General features: G+C 34.9%; 1 protein-coding gene and 1 non-coding gene across 2 annotated transcripts in view; both read left to right on the plus strand.

Moving 5' to 3' along the window:
* Window positions 1-26,891, plus strand: part of Smp_210130 (homeobox protein six-related) — a gene marked incomplete at its 5' end in the record, with an annotated part of 71,087 nt that extends 44,196 nt beyond the window's left edge. The window contains 8 exons of the mRNA XM_018797835.1: window positions 1,838-1,997; window positions 4,130-4,374; window positions 8,534-8,617; window positions 11,011-11,236; window positions 12,534-12,590; window positions 15,318-15,513; window positions 25,313-25,456; window positions 26,529-26,891. Of these exons, the coding sequence (XP_018652837.1) occupies window positions 1,838-1,997; window positions 4,130-4,374; window positions 8,534-8,617; window positions 11,011-11,236; window positions 12,534-12,590; window positions 15,318-15,513; window positions 25,313-25,456; window positions 26,529-26,773 (1,357 nt within the window). The 3' untranslated portion in view covers window positions 26,774-26,891. The remainder of the gene's footprint in view (window positions 1-1,837; window positions 1,998-4,129; window positions 4,375-8,533; window positions 8,618-11,010; window positions 11,237-12,533; window positions 12,591-15,317; window positions 15,514-25,312; window positions 25,457-26,528) is intronic.
* Window positions 18,217-18,288, plus strand: Smp_tRNA_01717_Pseudo_TTG.1.1. Its single transcript has one exon. It is a non-coding gene (tRNA).

Here is a 26,891-nt window from a genome sequence, read left to right on the forward strand (position 1 = left end):
ATTTTAAGAATGAATGACTTGTAGTGGATTACTAGTGTATTGCATTTTATGAGATTGTTCTGTTTTGTCAATTACATTACGGACGTACTGTATTTATTTACTTAGACACATAAACATTGGTACGAGATGGCAGTAAATATAAACGCACCTGACTGTGTCATTCGATTTGTGCGAGGGCTGGAATACTACCCGGGCGCCCAAACCGAAGCAAGTGGTTTTTTAAGGGGACCACCCCCCGAACCTTTGATCTAAAGGTTTAATCCACAAGGCAGTGAAACAATATTAGGAGATGCAGTCCCATGGTACCCAAAAGCCAATAACAGGTTCATATTCCATTTGTCCCCTCAGGAAAATACCAGTCAGCTATTTCGCTCTAGCATGGAACTCTTCAGAAGTACACTTTAATGAACTCAATGATTAAACCAATGACTTGGTTTTCAGTAGTTGTCTGATTAAAATCAATCTGACTCGTTCAAAAGTCAATGTTTTCATGGGCTAGTACCGATTCCTACTTTGAGAGCTCGTACATCTTTTTTAATCTACTTTTATGTCAATAATCACTCTATGTATCGATATAGGCGGTGGTTGGATATATACTTAATACACTCAATTCAATTGGTAAATATTAACAGACTCATTATCTACTAACGTAAAACTACCCTACACTTAACTTCAGGATTATTCGTTTAGCTGTTTCATCAAATACTTTCAATGCTTTTCAAACAATATATAGTCAATTATTAATTCCCTCACATCACTTATCCTTTAATTTCAAAGTCTATATTATTAATTAATAGGCATCATTACCAAGTTTTGATTTGATAATTTCGAATAAATTGAGCATTGGATAGATTGTTATAAGTAATTAAATTAATATATTTGTAATATCTCAATAAGTAGAAAAATTAGATTTTCTGACGTTTCGTGACTTGGTGTAAGCCAGTTCTTCAGAGTAAATAAATAATCAAATTAAAATTAATCCAAGTTTAAATAGATTATTATTTATTATTTGAACACATAAATATTGGTACAAGAGGGCACTAGATATGTATACAAATCTCATTTGATTTGTGTGAGGGCTGTGATACTGCCCCGGTGCCCAAACTAAAGCAGGTAGTTTTATTAGGGGGCCACACCCGGAATCTTTGATCTAAAGATCTGATCCACAATGCAGTGGAGCATTGTGAGGAGATGCAGTCCCATGGTAGCCGGTGACCAACGATTGATTCATATGCCATTTTTTCCCTCAGGATACTGGAGGATACTGTGCACCATTGGTTCGGAATGAGGGTTTTCCAACTACCCTAGATGGACCCTCCATGTCCACGAACCCGGTTAAGTCGCCGGACATTCGCTTTTCGTCCCTTCAATTTCGTAGACAACACCTCAACCTAGAGAAGGAAGTAAGATTTCCCTGGCAGTAATTGTGTACGCGTGACCATGTGAGAGCGTTTGGAGAGGGAGAGCGTACTCTTTCCACTCTCGGCCGTACCAGGGCATTTGGTGGCAGTTTAAATAGTACAACGGAACAATAAGAATATTAATGTTAATTTGGTTATTTATTAACTCTGAAGAAGTGGCTTACACTGAGTGACGAAACATCAGAAAATCTAATTTTTCTACTCATTGGGATATTACCAATATATATTACTTATTTATATTAATAATTGGTATTTATGATAATGAAATCTATATAATAAAATTCTATTTTATAGTAAATTATTTGATGAGTTTAATTATTTTTGTAATTTATTGTTCAATATTGATTTATAATGATAATAATTTATAAATTAGTTACTATGGTAATAATTATTGATTAAATATTGAATTATAATAGTGAAAATATATCATTACATGAATCAGTGAATATGTTAACTGATTCACGAATTCGTTTACAAAGTGAATTAACTAATATTGATCAAATGTTAAATGATGCACGTACAGAAATTAATCAATTAAATGAAAAACTTTCATTTTATCAAGATAAAACAAATATAGTAAGTTTTTTTTAAATTTATTTTGTTTTGTTTTTTTCTTAATTTTAACTAACTTATTCATTAGGTACTTGGATATTAGCTATACCCTAGGTATAAAACCTAGTGATACTTAATGTACGGTTGCCTAAACCTAAATAGGTGAGGTGGGGTTTGAAATTAGGATTTGGTGGTTGAAAGTTGAACGGCACCAAATGAAAGATCAAGTGAAGTAAGCGTATTTCACCGCCTCCAAATGCCCTGGTACGGCCGACAGTGGAGAGAGTCCGCTCTCCCCCCTCCAAATGCTCTCACATGGCCACGCGTATAAAGCCTCTGCCACGGAAGTCCTACTCACTGCACTCTCGTGGCACCAGTGTTGTTAACGAAATTGAGAGGACGAAAACCGAATATCCGGCCCATTAATCGGGTTGGTGAACATGGAGGGTCCACCTGGGAGAGTTGGAAAACCACAATTCCAAACCAATGGTGTACATGGGCTGGCTCCAGTAGCCTGAGGGAACAAATGGCGTATGAATCAATTGTTAGTCACCAGCTACCATGAGACTGCATCTCCTCACAATGATCCACTGCCTTGTGGATCACAACTTTAGGTCAAAGCCTCCGAGTGTGACTCCCTAAGAAAACCACCTGTTTCAGTTTGGGCACCCGGGCAGTATCACAGCCCTCAAACAAATCAAATAAGATTTGTGTGGCGCATATATATTTGGTGTCTCGTTGTACCAATATTTGTGTTTAAATAAATAAATTTCATACTACTTTTAATCACTCTATTGGATTAGGGAAGTAGGTGTTCGAATCCTGTTTTTCACCGACTGCAGTTTGAATAACTGGTTGTAATTCGAACGTTGGTCTTAAGGTTCTGTGTACCTACTGATGTTAAGCTTTTTTTGCTTGTCAATCATTGTTTTAACGGAATACATAGATTTGTGGCTACCAGTGTAATTGAGGACGCACATTTCTCTCTATTTGATACTAATCAGCTGGATACGTCTGCGTCCCATTATACAGATCAACACTCGGTTATAGGTACATCCATTTATGGAGTCTTGAATAGAATGAAATGCGCTTCATGGATGTCGCTGCTAGCCATAAATTAATCTATTCAGTGTAAAACTTGTGGCTAATTGACTACATCTAGACAATTAGCTTATAATACATATGTGCTATCAAATGTTGATCAAAATTTAGTCAAGATTATCGAAAACGGAATAATTTAAACCCTTTCTAATCATGAAATAAATGGTTATTTTATTATTTCGCCGTTGTCAAAACCAATCACTGGGATCATTCTTCTGTTCTTTTACTGCGTCGAGAAACATTCGCCTTTTTGGGCTAATAAATCTAATTTTTTGACCTGTCTTCATGTATATCGTAAACGTACCTTTAAACAGTAGCCAACTCGTTTGGAATCATTCATATAATATCGCTCCAGTAGATTTACAATATATGATGCTCATTTTTAGGAATAGGCCTGGACTAGAAAGAAGTTAGTTGAGAAAAATCTATCTGTCAAGATGTATCCACTTGCTTAAAAGAAATTGAATTCCTTCTTATAGTATTTGTAAAGCAGTGTATATTCGATTTACAATGCCGAGTGTATGTACATTTATTAGGGATGCTAGATCTCTAAAAATCACTTGGTAAACTCATTTTTGCAGGTTAATTACGGAAATTTGAGTACCACATTTCTGCTCCAAAAGCCCTTTTTTACCACCTAGAAGGACTTCAAATGTCATCGGTTCGTTTTTCTTTCTTGTATGTTCTTTTGTGCTTTTTGTTGTATATATACGCATGAGTTCTGTGCTTGTTCATTTGCTCTTTCCGATTGCTTGTGGAATATATATATATATATATATATATATATATATATATATATATATAAAGTTAGCAGAGCTGGGACGCAGAGGAATAACTTAGCTTGTCCTGCTACTGTGTTGTTGACTTCCGTTCAGTTCACTGGTCCTAGGTGATATCTTAATCCTTTGAACATAGCAACATTAATCGAGATGAGTTTAAAAGAAAACTGGAAATAACACAGATTTATTGTTCGTATGTATTATTGCATTTTCTATAATCGAACAGAAAAATAAAACCTTTTGATTATAATATATCATTACTTTAATTTATCATAGGAGTCAACTAATTCTGCACAAGTTAAACGTTTCACACGATCTGAAATGGCACGTATTCTAGCTGAACGTAATCATTATAAAGAACGTTTATTAGAATTACAAGATGCTGTACGTTTTACAGAAACTTTACGTGTCAGTCAAAAAGGACATCGTGAATTATTTATGACTAAAACACCAACAATACAACAATGTAAATTTGATTTAAATAGTCCAGTTAGTGGTCCATTACAAAGTCTACAAAAGTTGTAAGTTGTTAATTGAAAGTGATGAGTTTCTCTTCTATTTCAACTTTCATGAATCAGCTGCAAAAGATGTACTATTTAAATGATATTGTTATTTTGAATTTATAACCTCCTACCGATGTAGTATTGAATCTTGGACAAAATGATAGAAAGCATCGAACTTTACAGATATGTGTTTGATTGATATTCTTATTCTTCAACAAATTTGTCTTCATTTATCAAATTAACGTCAATAGTCAACGGTCTAAGAAAAGTCTTTCTATTTTTAATTGAGATCATAAACCGATTAATGTTAAACCACCATTGAAAACCTTTGCTTACTTACTTACTTACGCCTGTTACTCCCAATGGAGCATAGGCCGCCGAATAGCATTCTCGAACCCACTCTGTCCTAGGCCTTCCTTTCTAATTCTATCAAACTTTTGTTCATTCTTCTCATGTCTGTCTCCATTTCTCGTTGTGTGTTTGTTGATCTTCCTCTTTTCGTTTGACCTTCAGGATTCCATGTGAGGACTTGTCTTGTGACGCAGTTGGGTGATTTCCTCAATGTGTGTCCTATCCACTTCCAGAGTTTCTTCCTGATTTCTTCCCTCGCTCGAATCTGGTTTGTTGTCTCCCACAGTAGTTTGTTGCTGATAGTGTCTGGCCAACGGATCCGAAGTGTTTTGCGTAGACAACTGTTAATAAACACTTGTGTCTTCTGGATGATGGCTTTCGTAGTTCTCCACGTCTCCGCCCCTATACTGATAATTATCATGTGCTTACTAGTGACTAGCTTTGAGAGGTAATTCTCAGAGTTCTAGTGAGAAGGTGTGACCAGTGGAGTTCATCCGTATCGGGTGTGAGTCAATTTCTCATCGAAGACATTAAAAGATGATCACACAACATCGTGGATTGGTTGAAGTTAGACATTAACACCTTTAAATGCCGGCTGGCTCAGTAGTCTACAGGTTAAGCGTTCACGCGCGAGACCGAAGGTCTTGTGTTCGAGTCTCGCTTGTGGGGTTGTGAATGCGCTCTGCTGTGGGGTCCTGTACTGGGAAAATATAACAATCCAGTGTTTCCAGGTTTTCAATCATAGTCTGACATTGACCGGTTCATGATCTCAGTTAAAACTCAACAATCTCCACAACCTTACACTTTCTATTTTTATTTTTCTTGTCTTGCATTAATTGAATGTCAATCTCAGTTGTTATTGTGATGCCATTGTAATTCTTCTTTTTTCTTCGAATAGTTAGAAAATAATTGATCTTATAATATCAAAAGGGATAAAAAGGAATGATTGAATTGTTTTCCTGTCAGTTATTTGATATTTGTTAATATATGTTTTAAAGGAATTCGTGTAACATTCAATCAGTTCGTGGTAATGGACACTACCTGGCATAAATGTACGTAAGGTCAGGTTGTCATTACTGACACTAAAAGGATGAGATAAAATTGACAAAATGAATAGAAAAATAGCTGAAATGTTTAGCAATGAAAACGATTGTAATTCATTTATTAGTTATTAATCTCTTCTTCATATTAAAGTTTAATATACTTTAAACATATGTTATCGTCTTTTTAGAAGACAGTTTGCTTCTTTAGATTTGTCACATATAACTGTGTGTCATCCATGTATCAATTATAAAGATACTTATTATGTTCAAATGAGTTTGGAGCCAAATTTTCAACAACATGTTTATGTTATATACTGAAAGTTTAGTTAAAGACTCTTACTTATACCAGTTACCCCTCATGGAGTAGCATAGGCTGCCCACCATCAGTCTCTATCGAACTCTGTCCTGAACAATCCTTTCCAGGAGCTATTCATTCTTTTGATATCTGCTTCCCAATCCCAGTGTAGTATATTCTTTGGTCTTTCTCTTTTCCGCTTGTAAATTTAATAGGGTTATTTCTTATCTTAAATCCGGGTAAAAGAAGGAAGGCTAGGCATGAAGTCAGCAACCAAATGCCGTATAAAACAACCTTGCTAAAAAACGCTAACCAGAATAGCTGAATAAAACATGGATAACATCATAGTCATTTTACAATAAAACTGACAGAATTTATTCTCACTTAGTGCAAACTTTAAACACTTCAAAAGCACAGTAGTTTTTTTTGCCCAACCGTTGCTGCTATCTTGACGTGGTGGTCGGGCTTGCCCATCGTGATGAACCATTCGAGCTATACTGGCTGGAACAATCGTTCCTCAAGGTTCTACTATGCCAGACAGGTTGGTTGAAGAGCGGTAAGACTAAAAGTAGAAAACCTGAGGTCAGAAGGCGAAGTCGTATTGCTGACTGTACAGAGGTGTGACAGCAGTAAGGTGTTTCCTTCAGACAACCAGCATAACAGCGATGCTGTCTTCCCACAAGGAGGGGTGGGGTTAGAAAAGGTCGATTCTAAAAATGCACACCTCACCTTATTCCACAGATATCCGTCTCCGGTGTTAAGGTCCCAACAAGTACGGAGCTAACACAAAAATTACCCACAAAAAGGTCGTGTGTGACCTACCTGAATCAGTTGTCCCTTGGACACTGCGGTCACGCTCTCAGGTCATTAAAACCACTTCTAATCCAATTTCCTTTTCAGGTACCTCTAGAAGAACCCTTCCACGGTATGGGCAACCGGGAAGTGATAACTGCCCTCATACCTTTAACTGACTTACTGACAGTAGTTTTTTTTCATGTAAAAAGAAGAGACTGAATAAGGTTTCTGTCTTCTGTTATATTTCGATTGAAATAAGTGTGTTTTTCTTTATTTCTTTATTTTCTCTTTTTTTAAAAAAATTTTTTTTCCCATTCATCATTTTTTTCTTGTTTTCTCTTTAACATTTTTAAATTTAGTTACAAAAAACTTCTACAAAAACGTCTTCCATTGAAGACAACAACTAGTTTGGATCTGTAACATTGCATTTATTGATTTTTTGGAGACGATAATTTTTTTTTAACTTCTAGTATCTATCTGGGTTTTTTTATTATTCATCTTCTTGTTTATTTTTGTAATACTATTTTTTTTTATTTTTCGACTTTGCTACACTCTTTGCACTAAATATTCTCATATACGCACTTCATTGACTAAACTTAGCTAACCATCTAACCATAAAATGTAAATTAAGAGTACTATTATTATCATTATTATTATTATTATTAATATCATTATTCTGCTTTAATGGTGATTTCCCCCTTCGAATTATGCTTATTTTATTTAAAAATAAGGATAATTCCAAGTAATATAAATAGATTTTTTCTTAAGGTGAACGTCTGGTGGGATCGGTAGTCATGAGACACAATCTTACGCTACACTTAGTTGATCTGTTGTTAAATTCTTCCGGTTGTCATTTCTGAAACCATATTTTATATTGATAAATTGTATACTCACGTTAGATTCTTTCAAATTGAAAGGGAATGTTTATTGCTTTGATATTCGACTGAATAATATAGTAACCTGTGTGTATGGTTCTTATATTTCTGTTCTTAGAATATGAGTTACCTCTTAATAGATTTTGTGTATTTGTTTGTTTATGATTGATACACAATGTAATATAATTTACACTAACAAAGATATAATATTAATAATTGACAATTGTTTTTATCTGACAAATCCTGTGACATGTTAACCTCGGTTTTATTCGACTTAACATAACATGAAATGAAACAACTAGAAACTCCTTACATGATAATTTGTTAAAACCTCCTGTTTTGAAGTTTGTTTTCTGTAATAATTCATAGTTTTATTAGTCTATTTTTTTATGGAGTAGTTGTGGAATCGTGTACTTTCGTATTTTCCAATTCACTTAACGTACTAATGGTATATACTTAAATGAAATTTTAATCAGTTCAATGTTATCACTAGTTGTTTGTGTGTGAGTGTGAACACAACTTGGCAGTCAATTAACTCAACTCACTGTTAACTTTTGGTATTATTTTATTTTCGAAATTTTTATGTAGTTGTACAGTTAGAAGAAAAAGGATTTTTAAGTAATCGTAATGAAATAAATCTTCATTTTTAAAAATCTAACATCTATTTGAATATGTATTATATATTTTTTATGGTAACTCTTTCTTGCTACTTATATTCTTTTAAGTAGTGTAACACTTTCGCCAAAAGTTTAAAGGCCATATTCTGTTTATGGTGTGTAACAAGTGTACATTTTCGTACATTTTTTTTTTTTAAAAAGCTTCTCTTCATTTACTTCTGGTCAACGTTCTGAAAATTCAAATGAATTAATTCAAAATGTTGGAAATGATTTGTCAATTCATGGGTAAATTCATTTTGTTATATGTTTAATTTAATCTTTATGAAATTTGTTAAGTTACAGGTTGAAACTGTTATTATCGATTGCTTGCCTCTTAGAGAACAGTGAATTTATTGATCGCCCAATGATACACAAGGGTCATATGAGCAGTCTTGAGTACTTGTCGGTCCTCCTATCTGCCTAACCCAGCCAGTTAAGTCCAGAACACGAATAACAGCCTCGGCAGTATGAATCATTATTCTCAAACATACTGGGTTTATATACCAAACAAACTGACCACATCGTACCAATAAAGTAGAAAATGACATTTGTACAAGAGTTAGACAAATGTGGCTGTGTATAGGGGGAACGGTAATTATTGGACTGGGTATAACTCAAGAATGGTAAATCGTATAATGATAGTCTCTAGGTCAAAATGAAGCTTATCATAAGAGGGACACGAATATGAATAGTTTAGTTACTTAACAATTATACAATAGAAAATATACATATCATATTGGTCCATAAATAGTTCTTAAAGTTACCTTTCATAATTCTCCACGGGATATAACAGAAACCTATTTGATTTTGATAGTTTTTTAATTTTCCCTAACAAAGAAATGGGTTGTTATGGCTTAAATGAGTTTGTTTCATGAGAGATATCTCCAAGTGATCTGTTTTCTTATATCTATGCAGGAAAACAAAGTTGATTATTGTTCTTAATGTCAAGGAAATTCGATCACTGACTGACACTATTCTTCTCAGTAAAATAATACGTCTCATATTATAAGTTCCAAACTGTATATGAAAATAATAATATTTATTTGATTAAATCCATATGCTTTACTATATCGAGAGATTTTCAATGCAACGCTCGTTTCGTCCTATTCGGGACTCGTCAGCTGGATGTATCTGCATCTCAGAGTTGTTGTTCACTCTGGGACGAAATGCGCGTCCTGGATTTCAGTGCTAGCCACTACCCATCTCTACTTATAATGCTTGTGAATTAAGACAATATCGAGGCAATACGCGCAGTATGCACATATGCCAATAAAAGACTGATCAGTTGCAGTTTTAAATATCAATGGGAAGATTCAAACAAATAATACTAAATGAATTCATAATTGACATTTTATTAAATTTTAACCTGTGATCATTCAAACAATCTTCACTGAGTGTTTCTTAACATTGATGAACTTTCAATCATCTGTGAATTCTTGCGATCAATCTTGCTCCCATGTTTTTTTTATTACCGAATATATTTGATGCATAAATTCCATAGATAATCGGCTATCGTTTCTTTAGAAGATGGTGTTGATCAAATTCTCTTAGATTGCGAGCACTTTGTCAGGGCGTGTAAAGATACCATAGAAACAACAATTCGATGATTTGAAATAAATCTAACACATAGAAATGTATGGGAGTAAATGCACGTTATGTTTATAATGGTGACCTAGAAGTGAGCATAGGCTGTTTTTCATATGAATGCTGTTGTGATATTGCGACTCATGTGATTTAATGACTTCGTTGAGATTTAACAACTTGGAACGCAAGATACTGAATGTCCGATGGCCGGATATCTTCTCCGAAAACCTACTGTGGAAGAGAACAAACCAGTATCCAGCTGAAGAGGAAATTAGGAAAAGATTATTCAAGTGTATAGGAAATCATTAAATTGCTTCACAAAGCAAGCGCTAACTTGGAATTCTGAAGGGAAACGGAAAAGAGAAAAACCAAAGAACACACTGCGCCAAGAATCGGAAGCAGATATCAAAAGAATGAATATAGATCGGAGTGTGAATCGGAATTGGGAATAAGTAAAGCAGTGTTCCAGTTAACTCATCTTCTCTCTCTCGTGCGCTTGTCAGCCAATCAGGTGATAGAAGGGTTTGCGTCTCTCTACTCCAAGCTGTTTGTCGCAATTCGAACTCATGCATACTAGCCTCAAGGTTAAACCAGTCAGCTTTATTGCGTCAAGGTTTTAATCTAGATTAAGACAAGTTATCGTCTGCATATTAGTGGCTAGATAGATCAAGGACGTAACAATAATGACTTGAACAACGTTAATAATAATAGCTATAAAAGTTAGGTGAGATTCACTAAAGAACAACGAATCGCAGAAAATATTCTCAAAGTAAATTTAATTTACTATCTCAATAGGGTCTTTTATTCATCAGTTAACTTGTTGTGTTTATGTACACGTCTAAAGAAACTCATACGTAAACAAAACAACTATCCAATGCCCCCTAGTTTATCAATGATACCACAACTGAAACTAGTCTGTGACGAGTATAGCCTATAGTTTTTTTTATTATTTAATCAATATAATGCACTTTCGGAAAATTGTATAATTTACTTATTTTATTATTTTTAAATAGTTGATTACCGAGTATGTATGTGTTTGTTTCTCTTCAACACAGTACGGATAATTCTCTATCATGGATTACATTGTCAGCAACATGTACCAATTCCCCAATTTATGGTTGGGCAACTGGAAAACAATCTGATCGAAAATCCAGTTGTAATAATAATAATGGTGGTGCTATGCAAAGTAACAATGATTCTGTTGATGATAATGTATATTCTAATGTACCAGTTCCTATTCAATGTAGAACAATTGGTGGTTTACATAAGAAAAACTTAGAGGTAAGTTCAATTGTTTAACAATCATTGTGTTACGGGATTTTTGTTTTGAATAACAACTGAATGATGGTATTTCAATTGTGTTAACATGATAGCAACATAGAAAAGTGTATATTATCGGGGAGTTATTAACATTTGTCTTTTGATATGTATAGATTACATATGATCAATGTTCCTAAATATATAGTGTAAACAACATTAGATATGACACAAATCTAGATGAATATTCTCAAGTTGCAATATTTCACATTACTGATCAGAAGGGGTTTTTTTGTGGATATTTCACAATTTTCATAGTTGAAATCATGAGTCGATTGAAGCTAGACCACAATGAAAAACATGGAAGCACTGCACGGCCGTTTCGTCCTATTATGGGACTCCTCAGCAGTGCGCATCCACGATCCCGCACTCGCGAGATTCAAACCCAGGACCTACCAGTCTCTCGCCAGAGCACTTAATCCATAGATCACTGAGCCGGCATCCAACGGTGTTAATATATAACTTCAACCAATCCACGATGTTTGAGCAACCGTTCACCAATTGTCTTCAGTGAGTTGATATCTCTACAACAGTCTTGGTTGAACTCCACTGGTCACTGCTTCCCACTAGAACTCAAGGAAACATCCCTTACAATCAGTCTCTAGTGAGCATATGATTTTCCATGGTGGTCTAACTTCAATTGACTCATGATTTCAACTATTTCACATTACTACTTTTGGAGAAGAGAAATAATCAATAAACCATCGTTAAGAAATACCAGTATTGGTTGATATGAATAGATATGAGAAAAGTATGGGACTGCTTAGTGCCTGATATGTAAGAGAGAGAGAGAGAGCAGAAGTCATTATAATTAATTTATCAACTATAATTATTTCCACTCTATGAGTATCTGAATAATTAGATTATGATTTACTATCCTTATCTTTTCCACACGTATCACTGACACTGTTTTCTACATCTACGGCTCTATCATATGTTTGGACAATTTCATCTTACTGTGTTTATATGGTATGATAACTTGAACCGGTGCATATATATGTATCAGATTCGATTTTGTTTATCATCGACTGAGTTAATCAAAACAGTTTTCTGCCTACACTAAGCAACAAGGCAATGCAAGATGGTTAGTGGATGTATGCTTGTTGTCACTCCGCCCTCCTTGATGTTTTTTATTTCACTAGTTCCAGTTAGATGGTATCAATTGTTTACTTGTTCAATGGTGAATACAATTTTATATTGAACATTAAATATTCCTGACATCATTGTTTGAAATTTTCTTTCTAAATTATTATTTACACAGATATGTACAGCACTTACTGTTCCAATTGCATCCTTGGACTGTGATTCTAAACCTAAAGTAAGTGATTACCTCACCCATTACTTACTACTAACGTGTCACTTCTACTACTACTACTACTACTCTCCTTGAAGTACAGGTGTAGATTTCTGTTTATGAGAGTTAACTACAAAACACTCATTTCAATAATATTTGTTATAATTTGTAATATTCATTGAGTAAATGCCACACCTTCGTTTCCATGGGTCTTGCTTGTCCAAAGTTGTTTGTATTTTATCCTTTTTCAAAACATTTGATTATTCTATGCAAATATATACATTAATGTCTATCTATTTAATTGATCTCCTGTTTGAGAGACCCATCTTTTATTCTCCTATTGATCTTGGTTGTGTTTTTCTTTTATCTGTGATCTATCTAGTCACCTTAAATTCTTTTTAATATAACTAAGATAGATACCTTGGATTTTATTGGTTCTCACTTAGTATAAAGCATAACATTTTCATTTGTTTACAATCATTCTTATGTTATATGGGAATGATGGTAAATCAGATGGTGAGGTCATGAATCTTCATCGACTGAGATGGTTGGGCCACGTGTTACATTTGCTAAACGCCAATTACCGCGACGCGCTATGCTGACTAGTATTGGAGATGGTTGGAAGAGAGTTAGGGGCGGCCAAACCAAAGAGTGATATTGGTGCTTGAAGTCATTAATTTCTAATCTGAGCCATGTTGGTAGATGCAGACTACTTGGTTGGGGTCCACGTGACTATCGTAACCAATGGTTGGAGACTCTAGATGACATGGCTCAGAATCGATCACAGTGGCGTAGGTGTATACACTCTTTGTCTTCCCTTAATGTGTGAGATTAAAATTGCTTCATATTTTTCCTTCTTCCTGTGCTATATCCTTATACACAATCTTACTTTTATATATTACCACCATTAAATTAACTACTATGTATTCGTTGTTCATCTTGTTGTACTGATGAGGTATGACAACTTGGACCGATGCATATATGTGTCTGGTCCTACGTTGTAGCTGAATGACTAACTAATATATGCACCGATGTTGCAATTAACGTAATAGATACTTGAATTTGAAGAATACTATAGTATCTATCAACCTTCTAGGAATTCTGATAAGTCTAGACTGTCAGGTGTTCTCATTTGTTTACATTATAGTTGTTTTACTAACCAACAATTATGCTTCTGACTTCAACAAATTGTTCTTAATCTTACTATTGTATCATATTCATACTATTCAGTATTGTGTTGTGAATTATATAGCTGTTTTGTTCTGGTATAAAATCTCCTCAATAGTCCTCGTACACAATCTCTTCTCAACAGATCGAATCCGTTATCCCCAAATACCATTATACGGCTGAGAGTAAGGAGAGTCATCTCTCCCTCTCGAAATGCTTTCCTACGGTCACGAGTATATGTCCACTGCCAGGGAAGTCCTAATCACCACCTTCCCGCAAAGGGGTTTTTGTTTACGAAATGGAGAGGACGATAAGTGAATGTCAGGTACTTTAACCAGGTTTATGGGTACGGAGGACCCACGTAGAAGAGTTGGGAAACCTTGATTCCAAATCAATTGTGCACATGGGCTCCAGAATCCTAAGGGAACGAATGACGTATGAATCTATTGTTTGTTACTGGCCTCCATGAGACTACATGTCGTGACGTTGCTCTGCTGTCTTGTTGATTGAACCTTTAGGTAAAAGGCTCGGATGTGGCCTCCTAAGAAAACCACCTGCTTCTCTTTGGGCACCTCAGGATTATCTCATACAAATCGAATGATGAAGTGTGGCGCATTTATATTTGGTACCTCCTTGTACCAATGTTTATTTGTTTAAATTATAAATAATGTTATGGTCAAATTTTTGATTCTCGTTTAATTGAAACACAAATATTCGGTCAAATCGCAACTTCCAATCGAATAACGAGAACAAAAGATTCTAATAATTAGATGTCGTTTGTTTATAGAGAATCAACCAGAATATTGTTTTACATAAAAATTCTAATCATAAGTTTCATAATAAACTTTCAATATTTGGGTTTCCAAAGACAAAAATGCCAACTGCCAGACCACTGTCAAGATAGACATTTGAAGTTTAAAGTCGAAGTTATGAACAATCCAATTTCAAAGTTTGGGTAAAACAAATGTTCCAAAACCTAGTAAAAAAAGGGTGATATTCACAATGGTAGTTCATAGTAAGTTGAATACTGCGAGTTTCTCCCATAACATTTAAGTTCTTGGGATAGTCACGATATCATTTCGTAACTGAGTTGAAATTCATTTATTTCAATGAGATTTTCTGACATGTGGTCATTTAACGTTGTCACGAATTAAGAGTTACCTGTCAGATTTCTTTCTATTCTTGTTTAAATTGTCTGTTAATGACTGATGAGGCGTCGACTGTATACCTCTATCCCAATCTCCATCTACCTTAACTCATGATATTGTCTTGTGTAGGACTGTGCTGTAGGCAAAAACTAAAAACGGTCAAATCAAGATGTAGCATCAATTCATGAAGTCATCGTATATTGGGTTGAACTGTGCGACTTAGTGCAATTTATTTGTTTGCGATCCACTTGATAACCCTAGAACTTTGAATTACATGGCTCAAAACCGTTTACACAATGATGCAGATGTATTCACCATGAATCTTGGGTTTCAGAATTATTTTTTACTTTTTCTATCCCACAAGTTCATTCTTGACAGTTTCATGTTATCGTTTATATTGTAGTTCTTCTTTTCTCTTTTTGTATTAAATATATAGTATCATTTATGGTTGATTGGTCGTGGTGGTTCAGGGGATTATACAAATTCCAATGATTCTTCATTATCATTAAATCGTGGTTATCTTGGACAAGTGCATATATTTGAACCAACAAAATTTACTCAACCTATTAATAGTTTTGATTTAGATAATGGTTTCTTGCCAACAGCAGCTGTTTATGTAAAATATAGTGAAGGTATTTAGTGTCATTATTATTATTTTTATTACTATTATTGTGATTTATTAGTTTTATTGCTTACATCACAGCCTGGTTTCAACTGGAAAACCATTGAAAGCCAAGAAGAATCAGACAACTCTTTTGTCTTAGTAGTAAACACTTTAGAAATCGGCACATAAAAATGCTTACTCAGCAGTTTGAAGGTGAGGCGCTCATGAGGTCAGTTCGTTGGGTTTTGAGCTCCAGGTACTGATGAGACCATGTTTGTCCACTACTGTGGAGTCTCATACTAGGATTAAATAACTGTCCAATTCTTCTTGATTTTCATTGGCTATTTCAGCTTAAGTTAGCTGGCATTGTTGATTAACGAATAAAAATATCTGTACAAGCATTCATTCCATCACTACTATTACTGCTACTAACTTTCGATATCTTATGACTAATAGTTATTAATTAAAGCAATGATCGTACACCTAAAGATGTTAACATACATGTATTCGGTTAACATTTTACCAACGTCTCTGTAATGATGTTCTTTCAATCAATCTGATTGGCCTAACTAGTGAGTCACTAATAATTTTCCTATCTGCTTTTCCAAAGTATTCAAGAAAGTAGATCATAGCCTGCTTTATCAGTTGTGACTACGTTGACTACCTCTGAACGTCTAGCAGGTAATGGCAGTAGGAGATGATGACACCCATATCAACAAGATTGTTGAAACAGTCCATCAGATATACTAGAGAACTAATCAGATATATTTGGAAGTAAATGACACAGCAATGAACTATTAAATCGATACGTTGTAAAGAATGTTTAACTTCTTATGCAGAAAACCAACAGAGTTGACTACGGACGGCAGACCAAAAAGTCAGTTACGAAGCAGGTCGTGCGTGAAAAGCCAGTCAAGTACAAGGAGACACACAGCGCCATTTGTTTTTTGATATCATCAGACATATTGGAAGAGGACAAGAATTGTAGACGACCTTGGATATTTAGTATCGCACAACGGAAAAACGAGTCCATCGGTTGTTTGTGACGACTGATTTTGTCAAACAGTTGTTTGTTTTACATAAAGGATTAAGCTACGGGTGCGCAACTCCTAATAAACGCCAGAGAGGGAATAAGTGTTCTGCCACTTGCAGGTGAAGAGAGATGAAACACTGATCTACTACTGGCATTTGTTGTGTCTTGTTATTGTGGTTCAGTACATCTACGATGGTACGGAGCAGAAATGATTTAGCTGTTCTAATACGACTTTTTATTTTTGAAATCGTCAACAAATATTTACACACAACACATCAAACCTCGACGGCTAACACAGAAAGAAGACAGAACTGCAGATAACTCGATATTGCAATAGGAAAAACAGCACAACCGGAACTGGCGCAAGAGTTGTTACTATTGAAGCAGAGTATGACCTTCAAGCATGCAGCAATTATCATCAATCAGAGGGCGAAGGTCGTGCGGAAAATCGGGTCGTCAGAAAATGTGCGAGCAGTTATCGTTCCCGAAGGGATTTTAGCATTTCTAACAAAACTTGACTATTATTGTGACCTTTTTTGTAGTTCTACAAATAGCAAGTGCGTTCGATGTAAAGACGCATGGAGATCGTAAACTGATGTTGACCCTCGTTTTGCCGGGAATTTATTGTGACATACGTGTCAGTACCTATAGTCTGTATCGATTTATTATAAAACTTCGATTTACTAGTTAATCCTCAACGGTACCAACCCATAAACAATGATCCTGTGATACTGATTAAAGGAACAATCATTAATTCTTGATAGATCAATTTATTGGTATCGAAAGACCTGTATGGTCCACATAAACCACGTGGAGCTCACGTATATTTTACTTATGTTTAGAGTAATACTATCAAAAGTCGAGATATTATTACTGTTTCGGATAAATATATGTCATATACCCAATGATGGGTACTGATATTAAGAGGTGGTGAGAAGCGGAGTTGACATGTTCGCCTTCTACTACCCGACTACGCATACTGAAATAAATTGAACAGGTTTCAAAATTGGTACTAATTGTATCAACCTTTGTTAATTATCGATTGATCCATCTTTGTATTTTGAATAAGTGATTCACTTGTGATTGTTTAAGGTCCCTTAACGGTTATCCTATAGTTTATGGTTGATTAGACCGTATCAATCAAATGTCTATTCAACTACTATTCTCTTACTCCCAACATTTTAACATTTTAACTTCTGTTCTTAGCAAATCCTCTTCACAATTCTGTTTATTTATTTTGTTTTTTTATAAAAATATATTTTTTTCTTACAGCAGCGTCAACTGCTCTATCTTCACCTGAATTAACCTCAAATCATGAGTACATTGAATTTACATGGGATATCAATGAATCTTATGATAGTAGTAGTAATAGTATGAATGAGACAATTTGTAATAAAAATAACGGTATGTCAATATTATTTCTTCAGTAATTTCGGCTAATAATTTATTTTAATCAGTTAATAGTTGTATAAATTCATTTAGTATTGTTTGTTTGAATCTTCCCATCGATGTGTCAGGACTGCAACTGGTCAGTCTGTAATTGTGAACTAAGGCTATATCGAGGCAATACGCACAGTATGTACATATGCCAATTAGAGACTGACCAGTTGTAGTCCTAACACATCGATGGGAAGATTCAAACAAACAATACTAAATGAATTCAAACTTCACCCCATCGCACAAGCAAGTGGTTATCAGGACTTAGTGGCCCAGTGGATAACGTGATGGCGTTTGAAGCGAAAGGTAATGGGTTCGAGTCCCAGAGTGATCATCAACTCTGAGATGCAGGTACATCCAGCTGACGAGTCCCAAATAAGACGAGACACGCGTCAAACTGGATTCCACTGCTAACCACTATCCATCTTTGGTTACAATAGTTGTATAGTCATTTTTTTACCAATCAATTCATTATCCCTGTTTATAAAGTCAGTTATCTGTACTTGTAGATTATTTATGATTGGGATGAAACTTAGCTCTTATTTTTCACATCCACTAACAACTACAACTACATAATACCATCGGTTCCTCAATATTTCAATAAGGGTGGTAGGAAAGACAGTCACTGAAAAAGAAATTTTATTGTTTCAATCAAAGCAAGTCAATACTTTGAGAGAACCATACTGCCTATACAATAACCATGGTGACCAATCCCAGAATAAGTTCAAAAGTCAACATAGTAATTATGATGTTAATGTTTTGATTGACTTAATTATTCATCAGAATGGAGAATTATTGATAAAAGAAAAAAAATGTCGATAAATTTAGACTTTGGAATAAAAAAAAGAATGAATATTTCTAGGATGAAAATGTTTCACCTGTGATAGCGGCTTCATTTTTCCAATCACTTTACAATCAATTAAAGAAATGATTAACAGTATAGATACATTCTATTGTTTGTTTATGTATAATGAACGGAATTCCTTGCGGTGGGTAGTTTACAGTAGTGAAGAGATTGAATTAGACTAACTGGAGTATGAAAAAAAATTAGTGTAGACAATGGTAGATGGTTTCTAAATATTGTGAATTGATAGACAGTAAACATATACACTATTGAATTCTGACCCAGTGATGTAGAGGTTGAGTGTTCGTGCACAAGACCGGTCCAACCTCCGGCGGTGGGGTTACGTGTACAGACTACCAAGTAGTCTCTTACTAGGGTGAAACAGCTGTACAGTACCTTCAAGGTTTCAATGAATGCTTAACTTAGGTAGGTTGTTATTAATAACATTCAATGATCTCCACAAATCACTATAATGGTAATTAAAGGCACAATTACAGTATAAAAGATCAGATTTCGATTTTTACCCTGAGTGAGTAAATAATTAGTCATTTTAAATGATAGTAGGATTTGATGGAAAGTAATAATAATAACAATAATGAATAAGATTGATGAATCTTAATTTTGATATTTGACGGGGTCGTGTGTACATGCTACCAAGGTAGAGAGTCTTTATACTAGGACAAAGCAGTTGTCTAGTGCCGTTTGGTTTTCAATGGGACCCCAATTGAAATCATTCTATGATGAATACAATCTTTAAACTAAAACAATGTACACGAAATCCTTTTCACAATCACACTAAATCTTTGTCAGTTTGTCGTTGTTTTTTTCATGTTTCTCTAATTCTCTGCTCGCATTTAACAAGTTCCTTTTATCCATTTCTACATTTTTCAAAAAAAAAAAAAAAACTTATTTCAGATGGTTGTGTAATTCTAGCGTCAAATGATGGACGATTTCTAGTTTTTAAATTATGTTATAGCATGAATTCAACTAGTTCATCTGATTTGGTCAGAAATAATAATGATAATGAACAAATTGTTTCAAGTCATTTCAATGTTGTTGTCATGCCACAAATAATTTATCGATTTAATACAAATAGTCAAGGTTTAGTAGCTAATGGAATGATGTAAGTTATGTTAATTTGATGGTGAATTACTTGTTTGTTTTTAAATATGATTACTGTCTTCTTCAGTGTAATACCTGATATCAACAGACGTTGGTTTAAATTGCCAATATCAAATTAAGATGACGGGATGAAAATAACATGATAAAGGAGATCAAAGTTGCGATGGTAATAAAAGAAACTAGAGTGCATAAGTATCTATGATGGCACACTGGAATTCCAGATCAGAAGCCAAATAAATGGTGAATACATCTACTTGATTCTAAATGGTTTTGTTCATTTTCTCCTAAAGTCTCCAATTACTAACCGCGGTTATCGTGCGGATCTTAACCAGGTATTTAGCATTTAACAGAATAGGCTACATCAGCAGTCATTGGCTTTATAGACTGATGCTACTTTTAGTTTAGGCCACCCTCTAACTTTCTTCCAACCTGCTTCTACTTCAGTCAACTTCGCTCTTCGACATATGCTGTGTTCTGGTATACATAACACCATATCCTAATAATCTAAGTTGATGGGAGCATAAAACTTCATCAACCGACTTTCCACTTTTTCCTAGTACATTATGCTTGACCTCAATATTACTCACTCAGTCGTTCCAAGAAAAAACGAGCAATGCGTCGAAGACATGTAATACTAAAAAAAAACCCTCAGCCTTTCTATATTTTCACTTCCATCTGCTACTTTTTACAGACGTATTTTAATACAAAATGAATCCAATATAACTTCATTTAACTTACAAAATAAGTCACTTTTTTTCCTTTTTCATACATTTATATGTTAGTTCTTATGACACAGTTCTATGTATATAAATCGAAATATCAAGGCAACAATAAACGTTGATATGTGTGTACTCAACCTACAATACTGATTAAACGAACTTACACTAAACCCTCAATTGTCCTGGTACAGCCGAGAGTAGATAGATTCCTCTCACTCTCTTGAAATACTCTTACATGGACACGCGTACACAACCGCTGCCAGGGAAATCCTACTGCCTTCTCTAAGTTGAGGTGTTGTCTACGAAATTGAGAGGATGAAAAACGAATGTCCTGTGCTTTAACCATGTTAGTGAGTATGGAGGATTCACCTAGAAGAGTTGGGAAACCCTGATTCCAAATCAATTGTGCACATGGGCGCCAGAATCCTAAGGGAACGAATGACGTATTAATCTATTGTTTGTCACTGGCCTCCACGAGACTACATCTCCTGACATTGCTCTACTGTCTTGTTGATTAGACTTTTAGGTCAAATGCTCGGGGTGTGGCTTCCTAAGAAAACCACCTGCATCTGTTTGGGCACCCGAGCAGTATCCCATCCCTCACACAAATCGAATGATGATGGTGTCGCTTTATACCAATGTTTATGTGTTTAAATAAATAACATAAATAAACTTGAGAAAACTCTCAATCCAATTTCTTGATACCATGAAGATGAACAAAAGTGAAAGGTTTATGTCTACTCTTTAACCGATACTATTACATTGAGTAAATGTCCATGTTGATAAAATTTGTTCAAGATGTCCTCTAAAGTTTTTGTATTCAAGATCTGAGTTGTAAAACGCCCATCAGCACAAGGACACGTACGATTTAAGGATTTCAAATAAGTGATTATTAAAGAAATTCTTTCCTATTAGTCTGACTCGTGTTGAATCTTCCTGGCTAATAGTACATTTTTAAAATGTTTCTGATCAAATTTGTACAGTAAGTGATATATCAAATCGCGATCGGCTACCACTGATGTGGTTGTGTACAAGACTGCCGCTCCTTTTGTAGTACTGATCTGGACTCTGGTCATGCCCTTGTTTGCGCTTATCTTACCTGACGTTGCAGTGGCTAGCAATTCATCGTCGTAAACGGGTTGATGTCAGTAAATTGGTTGCAGCTTATGTTGCAACTAAATATCGAACCGAGCTAGGTTCAAAGCTAGCTATCAGCCCACTGAAAAGTATAGGTGAGCATTGGCTGAAGTAGTCGAGAAGTTCGTGTATCTGGGTAGTTGCGTAAGTGCTGATCGTGGAGTGAGTGATGAGATCGATTCCTGTATAATGAAAGCCGGAGTGGTTTATACCTGTTTGGACCATCTTTGGTGCCTTCGTGATGTTATTGTAGGTGTAAAAGCTTGATTCTACAACGCATGGATAATAGAAGTCTTGCTCTATGCTTGTGAAACCTGACCTCTCAGTGTTGAGGATGTTAGACGACTCTATGTTTGATCATCTTTGTGTCCAGTGGCAACACCATGTTAGTTATGCAGAGGTTCGGCATCATATGTTCGGGCGCCGCACCGATAATTTGATTGGTATCACCACCTTAAGACATCAACTTCGGTGGATTGGACATGTCTTATGAATATCATCCCAGTGAATTACATGTGCTTTATTTGCCGACACTGGGAATGGTTGGAGAAAGCATAGTGGTGGTCAGTGTATGACATCGTATCATGGTATGAAAGAAAGCTGTACATGACTGGCTTCTGTTGTTCTTTCACGACTTCATGGTTGGGGTTCTAGAGATGGTACTACACAGTGATTAGAAACGTTATCAGACATTCCTCATAATAGAAGCCAGTTGTGATCCAGCTGTAACTTTACTTTCTTCGTAAGAGTGAACGTAACTTCTTTATCAGTGTGGAGTTGTATCTGAACACGTGACCGAAGGTCCTGGGTTCGAATCGCGCTTGTGGGATCGTGGATGCGCACTGCTGAGGGGTTCCATACTAGGACGATGAGGTCGTCCATTGCTTCCAGGTTTTCAGTGGTGATCAAACTTCTATCGATTCATTATCTCAATCAGTAACTTCTTTAACTGAAAGAATTCTTTCTGATTATATTTTTGCTAACTCAACTGTTTTTCCCATTATTGTTATTTCACTCTCAGACACTAATTTCTGTTCGCTGTTGTATACTTCACCTTCTCTGTTACTTCACAATCTCATTGATATTGTGCGGCTCATATATATTTTGGTGCTCCCTTGTGCCACTGTGTGTCAAAATAAACAAACATATTTGGCGAGACTATAATTTATGGACGACCTTTGAACGAACCTTAAGTGACCTTGAGAAATGTTAGCCAATCAGTAAACAGTCAGCATAGAGTAAAAACGTATTATACAAAACCAAATAATTAAAGTCGATACACTGCTTTTATATGGTCCAAAAACTTGTCAAAGTTAGAAAAAGGTTCAAAGGTTCCAAAATCGTAATGCATAAGGTGTAGGAACTCATCCATATAGATCCATAATAGTCGGTCTCTGGAACCATGATAAGGTCACAAAAACCCTCTCAGCCTCGACCACATAGCTTCAATATTGTTTGTGTGTACTCCGGTTGTGTAAGTTTATCATTTTTATTATGGATGTCCCTACAATACTCATACCACTGAACAGGCGAGGCTTCAGTAACATCTGCAATTATTGCAGCCAATGTTACTGGCACTTTTACTATACAGTTCGCAGTAATTATTATAATATGTCTTAGTCTCAATCTAGATCGAGCGATAAAGGTTCCTATTCTAGCAAACGTCTTCCTTCAACATATATTACATCGAAGGACAACATCACGGTAGTCTGCACAACGTCTACAAGTCATTTAATTACTGCAATTACAAACAAAGGAACTTCTAAGTAGTCTCATTTGTTGTAGCCGCTTAATTGTCAAATCTTCTTTATAATTCTCTGTGAACCGGTCGTACATGAGCACCAGGTATTGAAATTGGCGCCGTGACCTTGAAATCCCTCAAACGCTTTTGATTGACTCGTCCATAAATTATAAGTCTCGCCATATATTTTTTCAAATGAACCAAATGCCTAACCCTAACCAAGGCTATTTTCTGTATAATTGGGATATTTAATCTGGTCATAAATGTTAGGATGGGTTTCCAAATAAGGCTTCATCGATTATGTTATGATATTTGTATTTCATCACTTCTGACCGATCATCGTCGTCAATCTGATTATTTTGTATTCATCTTTTTTCTTTATCCCACTCGCGCATTTCTTACTCAACCACCTTTATTCATTCTGTCCATACACATTGTTTTTGTTTATAGTTCACGTGGTAATTATGTATGTATTGGTCTATTCAATTCACTTAGTACAACTCATATTGTTTGCTTTCAATGGCCATTAACATTTATGCATAATCAACATAATCATACCATAAATACATCATCTTCAATGATTAATTCTACTTTGAACAAAATACAAACAAAACATAAACTTATTAATTTACCATTTGAATCTTTATCAACTGGTCCGTTAATTATGGCTTCTTCATTTTCATCCTCCACTTCTTCTTCTTCTTCTTCTTCTAACCAATGTTCTACGATGAATGAGAATAATATTTCTTCAATAAATGATTATATATGGCTTGGTACAGCTGGTGGTGGTCATTGTTATTGTTTAGCTGTTCAATCAGGTGATTTTATAACAAGGTTAGTTATAAATTCACTTAGTGTTACTTGTTTGAATCTTCCCATTGATGTTTAAGACTGTAACTGGTCAGTCTCTTATTTGGCATATGTGCATACTGTGCGTATTGCCTCGATATAGCCTTATTTCATAAGCATTGTAAGCAAAGATGGATAGTGGTTAGCAGTGGAATCCAGTTTGAAGCGCGTTTCCTCCTATTTGGGACTCGTCAGCTGAATGTACCTGCATCTCAGACTTGTTGATGTTCACTCTTGGACTCGAACCCATTACCTTTCGCTTCAAACGCCATCGCGTTATCCACTCACCTACTGAGTCTTGATAGCCACTTGCTTGTGCAAGGTTAGTTATGTATATGTATTTGTTTTTTTGTATCGTCTCTGCGAGACTTTAATTTATGGACGACCTTTGAGTAATACTTAAATAGTGGTTTCGAGAAAATTCAACCATTTATTAAGATGAAGATTGGGTTACAAATTAGTGTAAAAAATTGAAACTAGACCTTAACATTGACAGTTGCATTTAAGAATTAGAATTAGGGCTTTACATCTCAAATTGATATCAGCTATATTGCTCAAGTGTAATTTAGTCATATTTTATTGAACAAGAACACGACTGGAGACAATCAAATGTATTTAGACACAAATTACAGACTATCCCATTAAATTCTGATAACCATACAGTAGTAAACAGTCAATTTGCAAAATAACAACCAATTGCCTCAATCTTTACTGTTCCTTCTGTAAATATCACTCCAAGATTACTACTTGATAAAAGTATATTGACAATGAGTTCAGTCCAGTGAATAAACCGTTTACTTATTATACCATACTTTTCCATCTGACTCTTCATATAATTTGTCAAATTGAGAAAAGATATCCACTTTATATCGGAGTAACGCAGTTCAGAGTTCCATTATATCGGTGGTATTTTACATTTTTCCTTATTTTACTCGTACAGTTTAGTATTACCGAATGAAACACCATGTCTACATGCAATATGTATTAAACCGTCTACAATGGGATTAGCTGACATTGTCTGGTTAGCTGTATCTGGTAATCCTACAATTTGTACATCATGTGAGAAAATTTCAATATGTACAACTGATAGTAATCGTAATAACATTGATAATAAAGACATTGATGATGATGATGTTATCGTTAACCAGAAAAAGTGTCAACATAATGTCAATGGTGGAGTAAGTGTTGGAATGGCACGCCTACTAGCATGTTGTCCTAAACAAAAGTGTATTCTGCGTCAAATTGATTTAACCAATTCATTGTCTTCAATGTTAGGTAAGTTTGGGATAAATTATTGTTCTGTAAATAATTTAATTATCATTGAATTGTAGATTTAAGCCATGTTTTGTAGAGGTAGATATATTTTGTTGTAATCGAACCGACAATCATAATCATTGACTGGTGGTGATGTTTGATACTATGACTTAGAATGGTTCAGAATAATGCAAATAGATTAACCTTTTATCTTTCAATCTTGAATTTCTGTATCCTTTCATACATCCGTTTCCATTGTGTTATTCTAAAAATTCAATCGTTCTCACTTTGTGCAACGGTTGGTCAAACGGTTCGGCTATACGTTTCAATTATTGTCCTATTGTAATTCAATAACAAAATACAAATTTATGTCGCCGAACATGAGCAACATACTTTATTTATTTAAAAGTTGGTAATACTGTACCTGAATGACAAGATGGGTCAGGATTAGAGCTTTCAACCGTTAATGGTGGAAAGCTGGACACTTTAATTGATTATCATCATCGATTAACGTCAAGTAATTCACATTTGATTGAGGTTTGTGTGAATGATTGCATTTTAGGTTGGTTAAAATCAGATAGTTGTTTTCTGTATTAATGTAAACGTATTTCTGCAGTAAATAACAGTTAACTCAAGGCAAAAATAACTCATATTCGAACTGACAACAGCAGTCAACACTCAGTACAGACAACGGAGACAAACGACTAATTCATAAAGTTAATGCATCAATCAGTTGCTACTTTGTAAATCAACCAATGAGATATTCATGAGAAATTGTCCTATAAAACACTAGTTACTTATAAGTAGTATAATTTGAAATATAAAAAATTGATTTACATGTATATTGTAACATAATCCTCACTACTATATCTGCTTGTAATGCGTTTTTTTTCTTAATCCTTCATAGATATGGAAAATGTTACAGATCCGATTGATTTAACTATATGTCGCCTACTTATTATACCACTGACCAGTGATCATGAAATATGGTTTGCTACTCGTTCTGGTCTTATTGCTCGTTTACGTTTGGATTACTCCAGTAATTATTTATTGGCTTTTTATCTATCGGTGAATCATGTTAACAATATTGATCAATTATTAAACTTATTAAGCGGACAAAAATACAACTATTCATACCTGTGCTATAAGTAGTTATTTATTTATTAATTGATTAATAGTAGTTGGTAGGAAACCCTGTATGAACCGGGTTTTGATGGCTCTCATCAGTAAAGCAAATTTGCCACCTTAAAGGAACTGGTGATGTTTTTGT

The sequence above is a fragment of the Schistosoma mansoni genome, chromosome 5 (genome assembly GCF_000237925.1).
Source record: "Schistosoma mansoni strain Puerto Rico chromosome 5, complete genome".
Classification (NCBI taxonomy): Eukaryota; Metazoa; Platyhelminthes; class Trematoda; order Strigeidida; family Schistosomatidae; genus Schistosoma; species Schistosoma mansoni.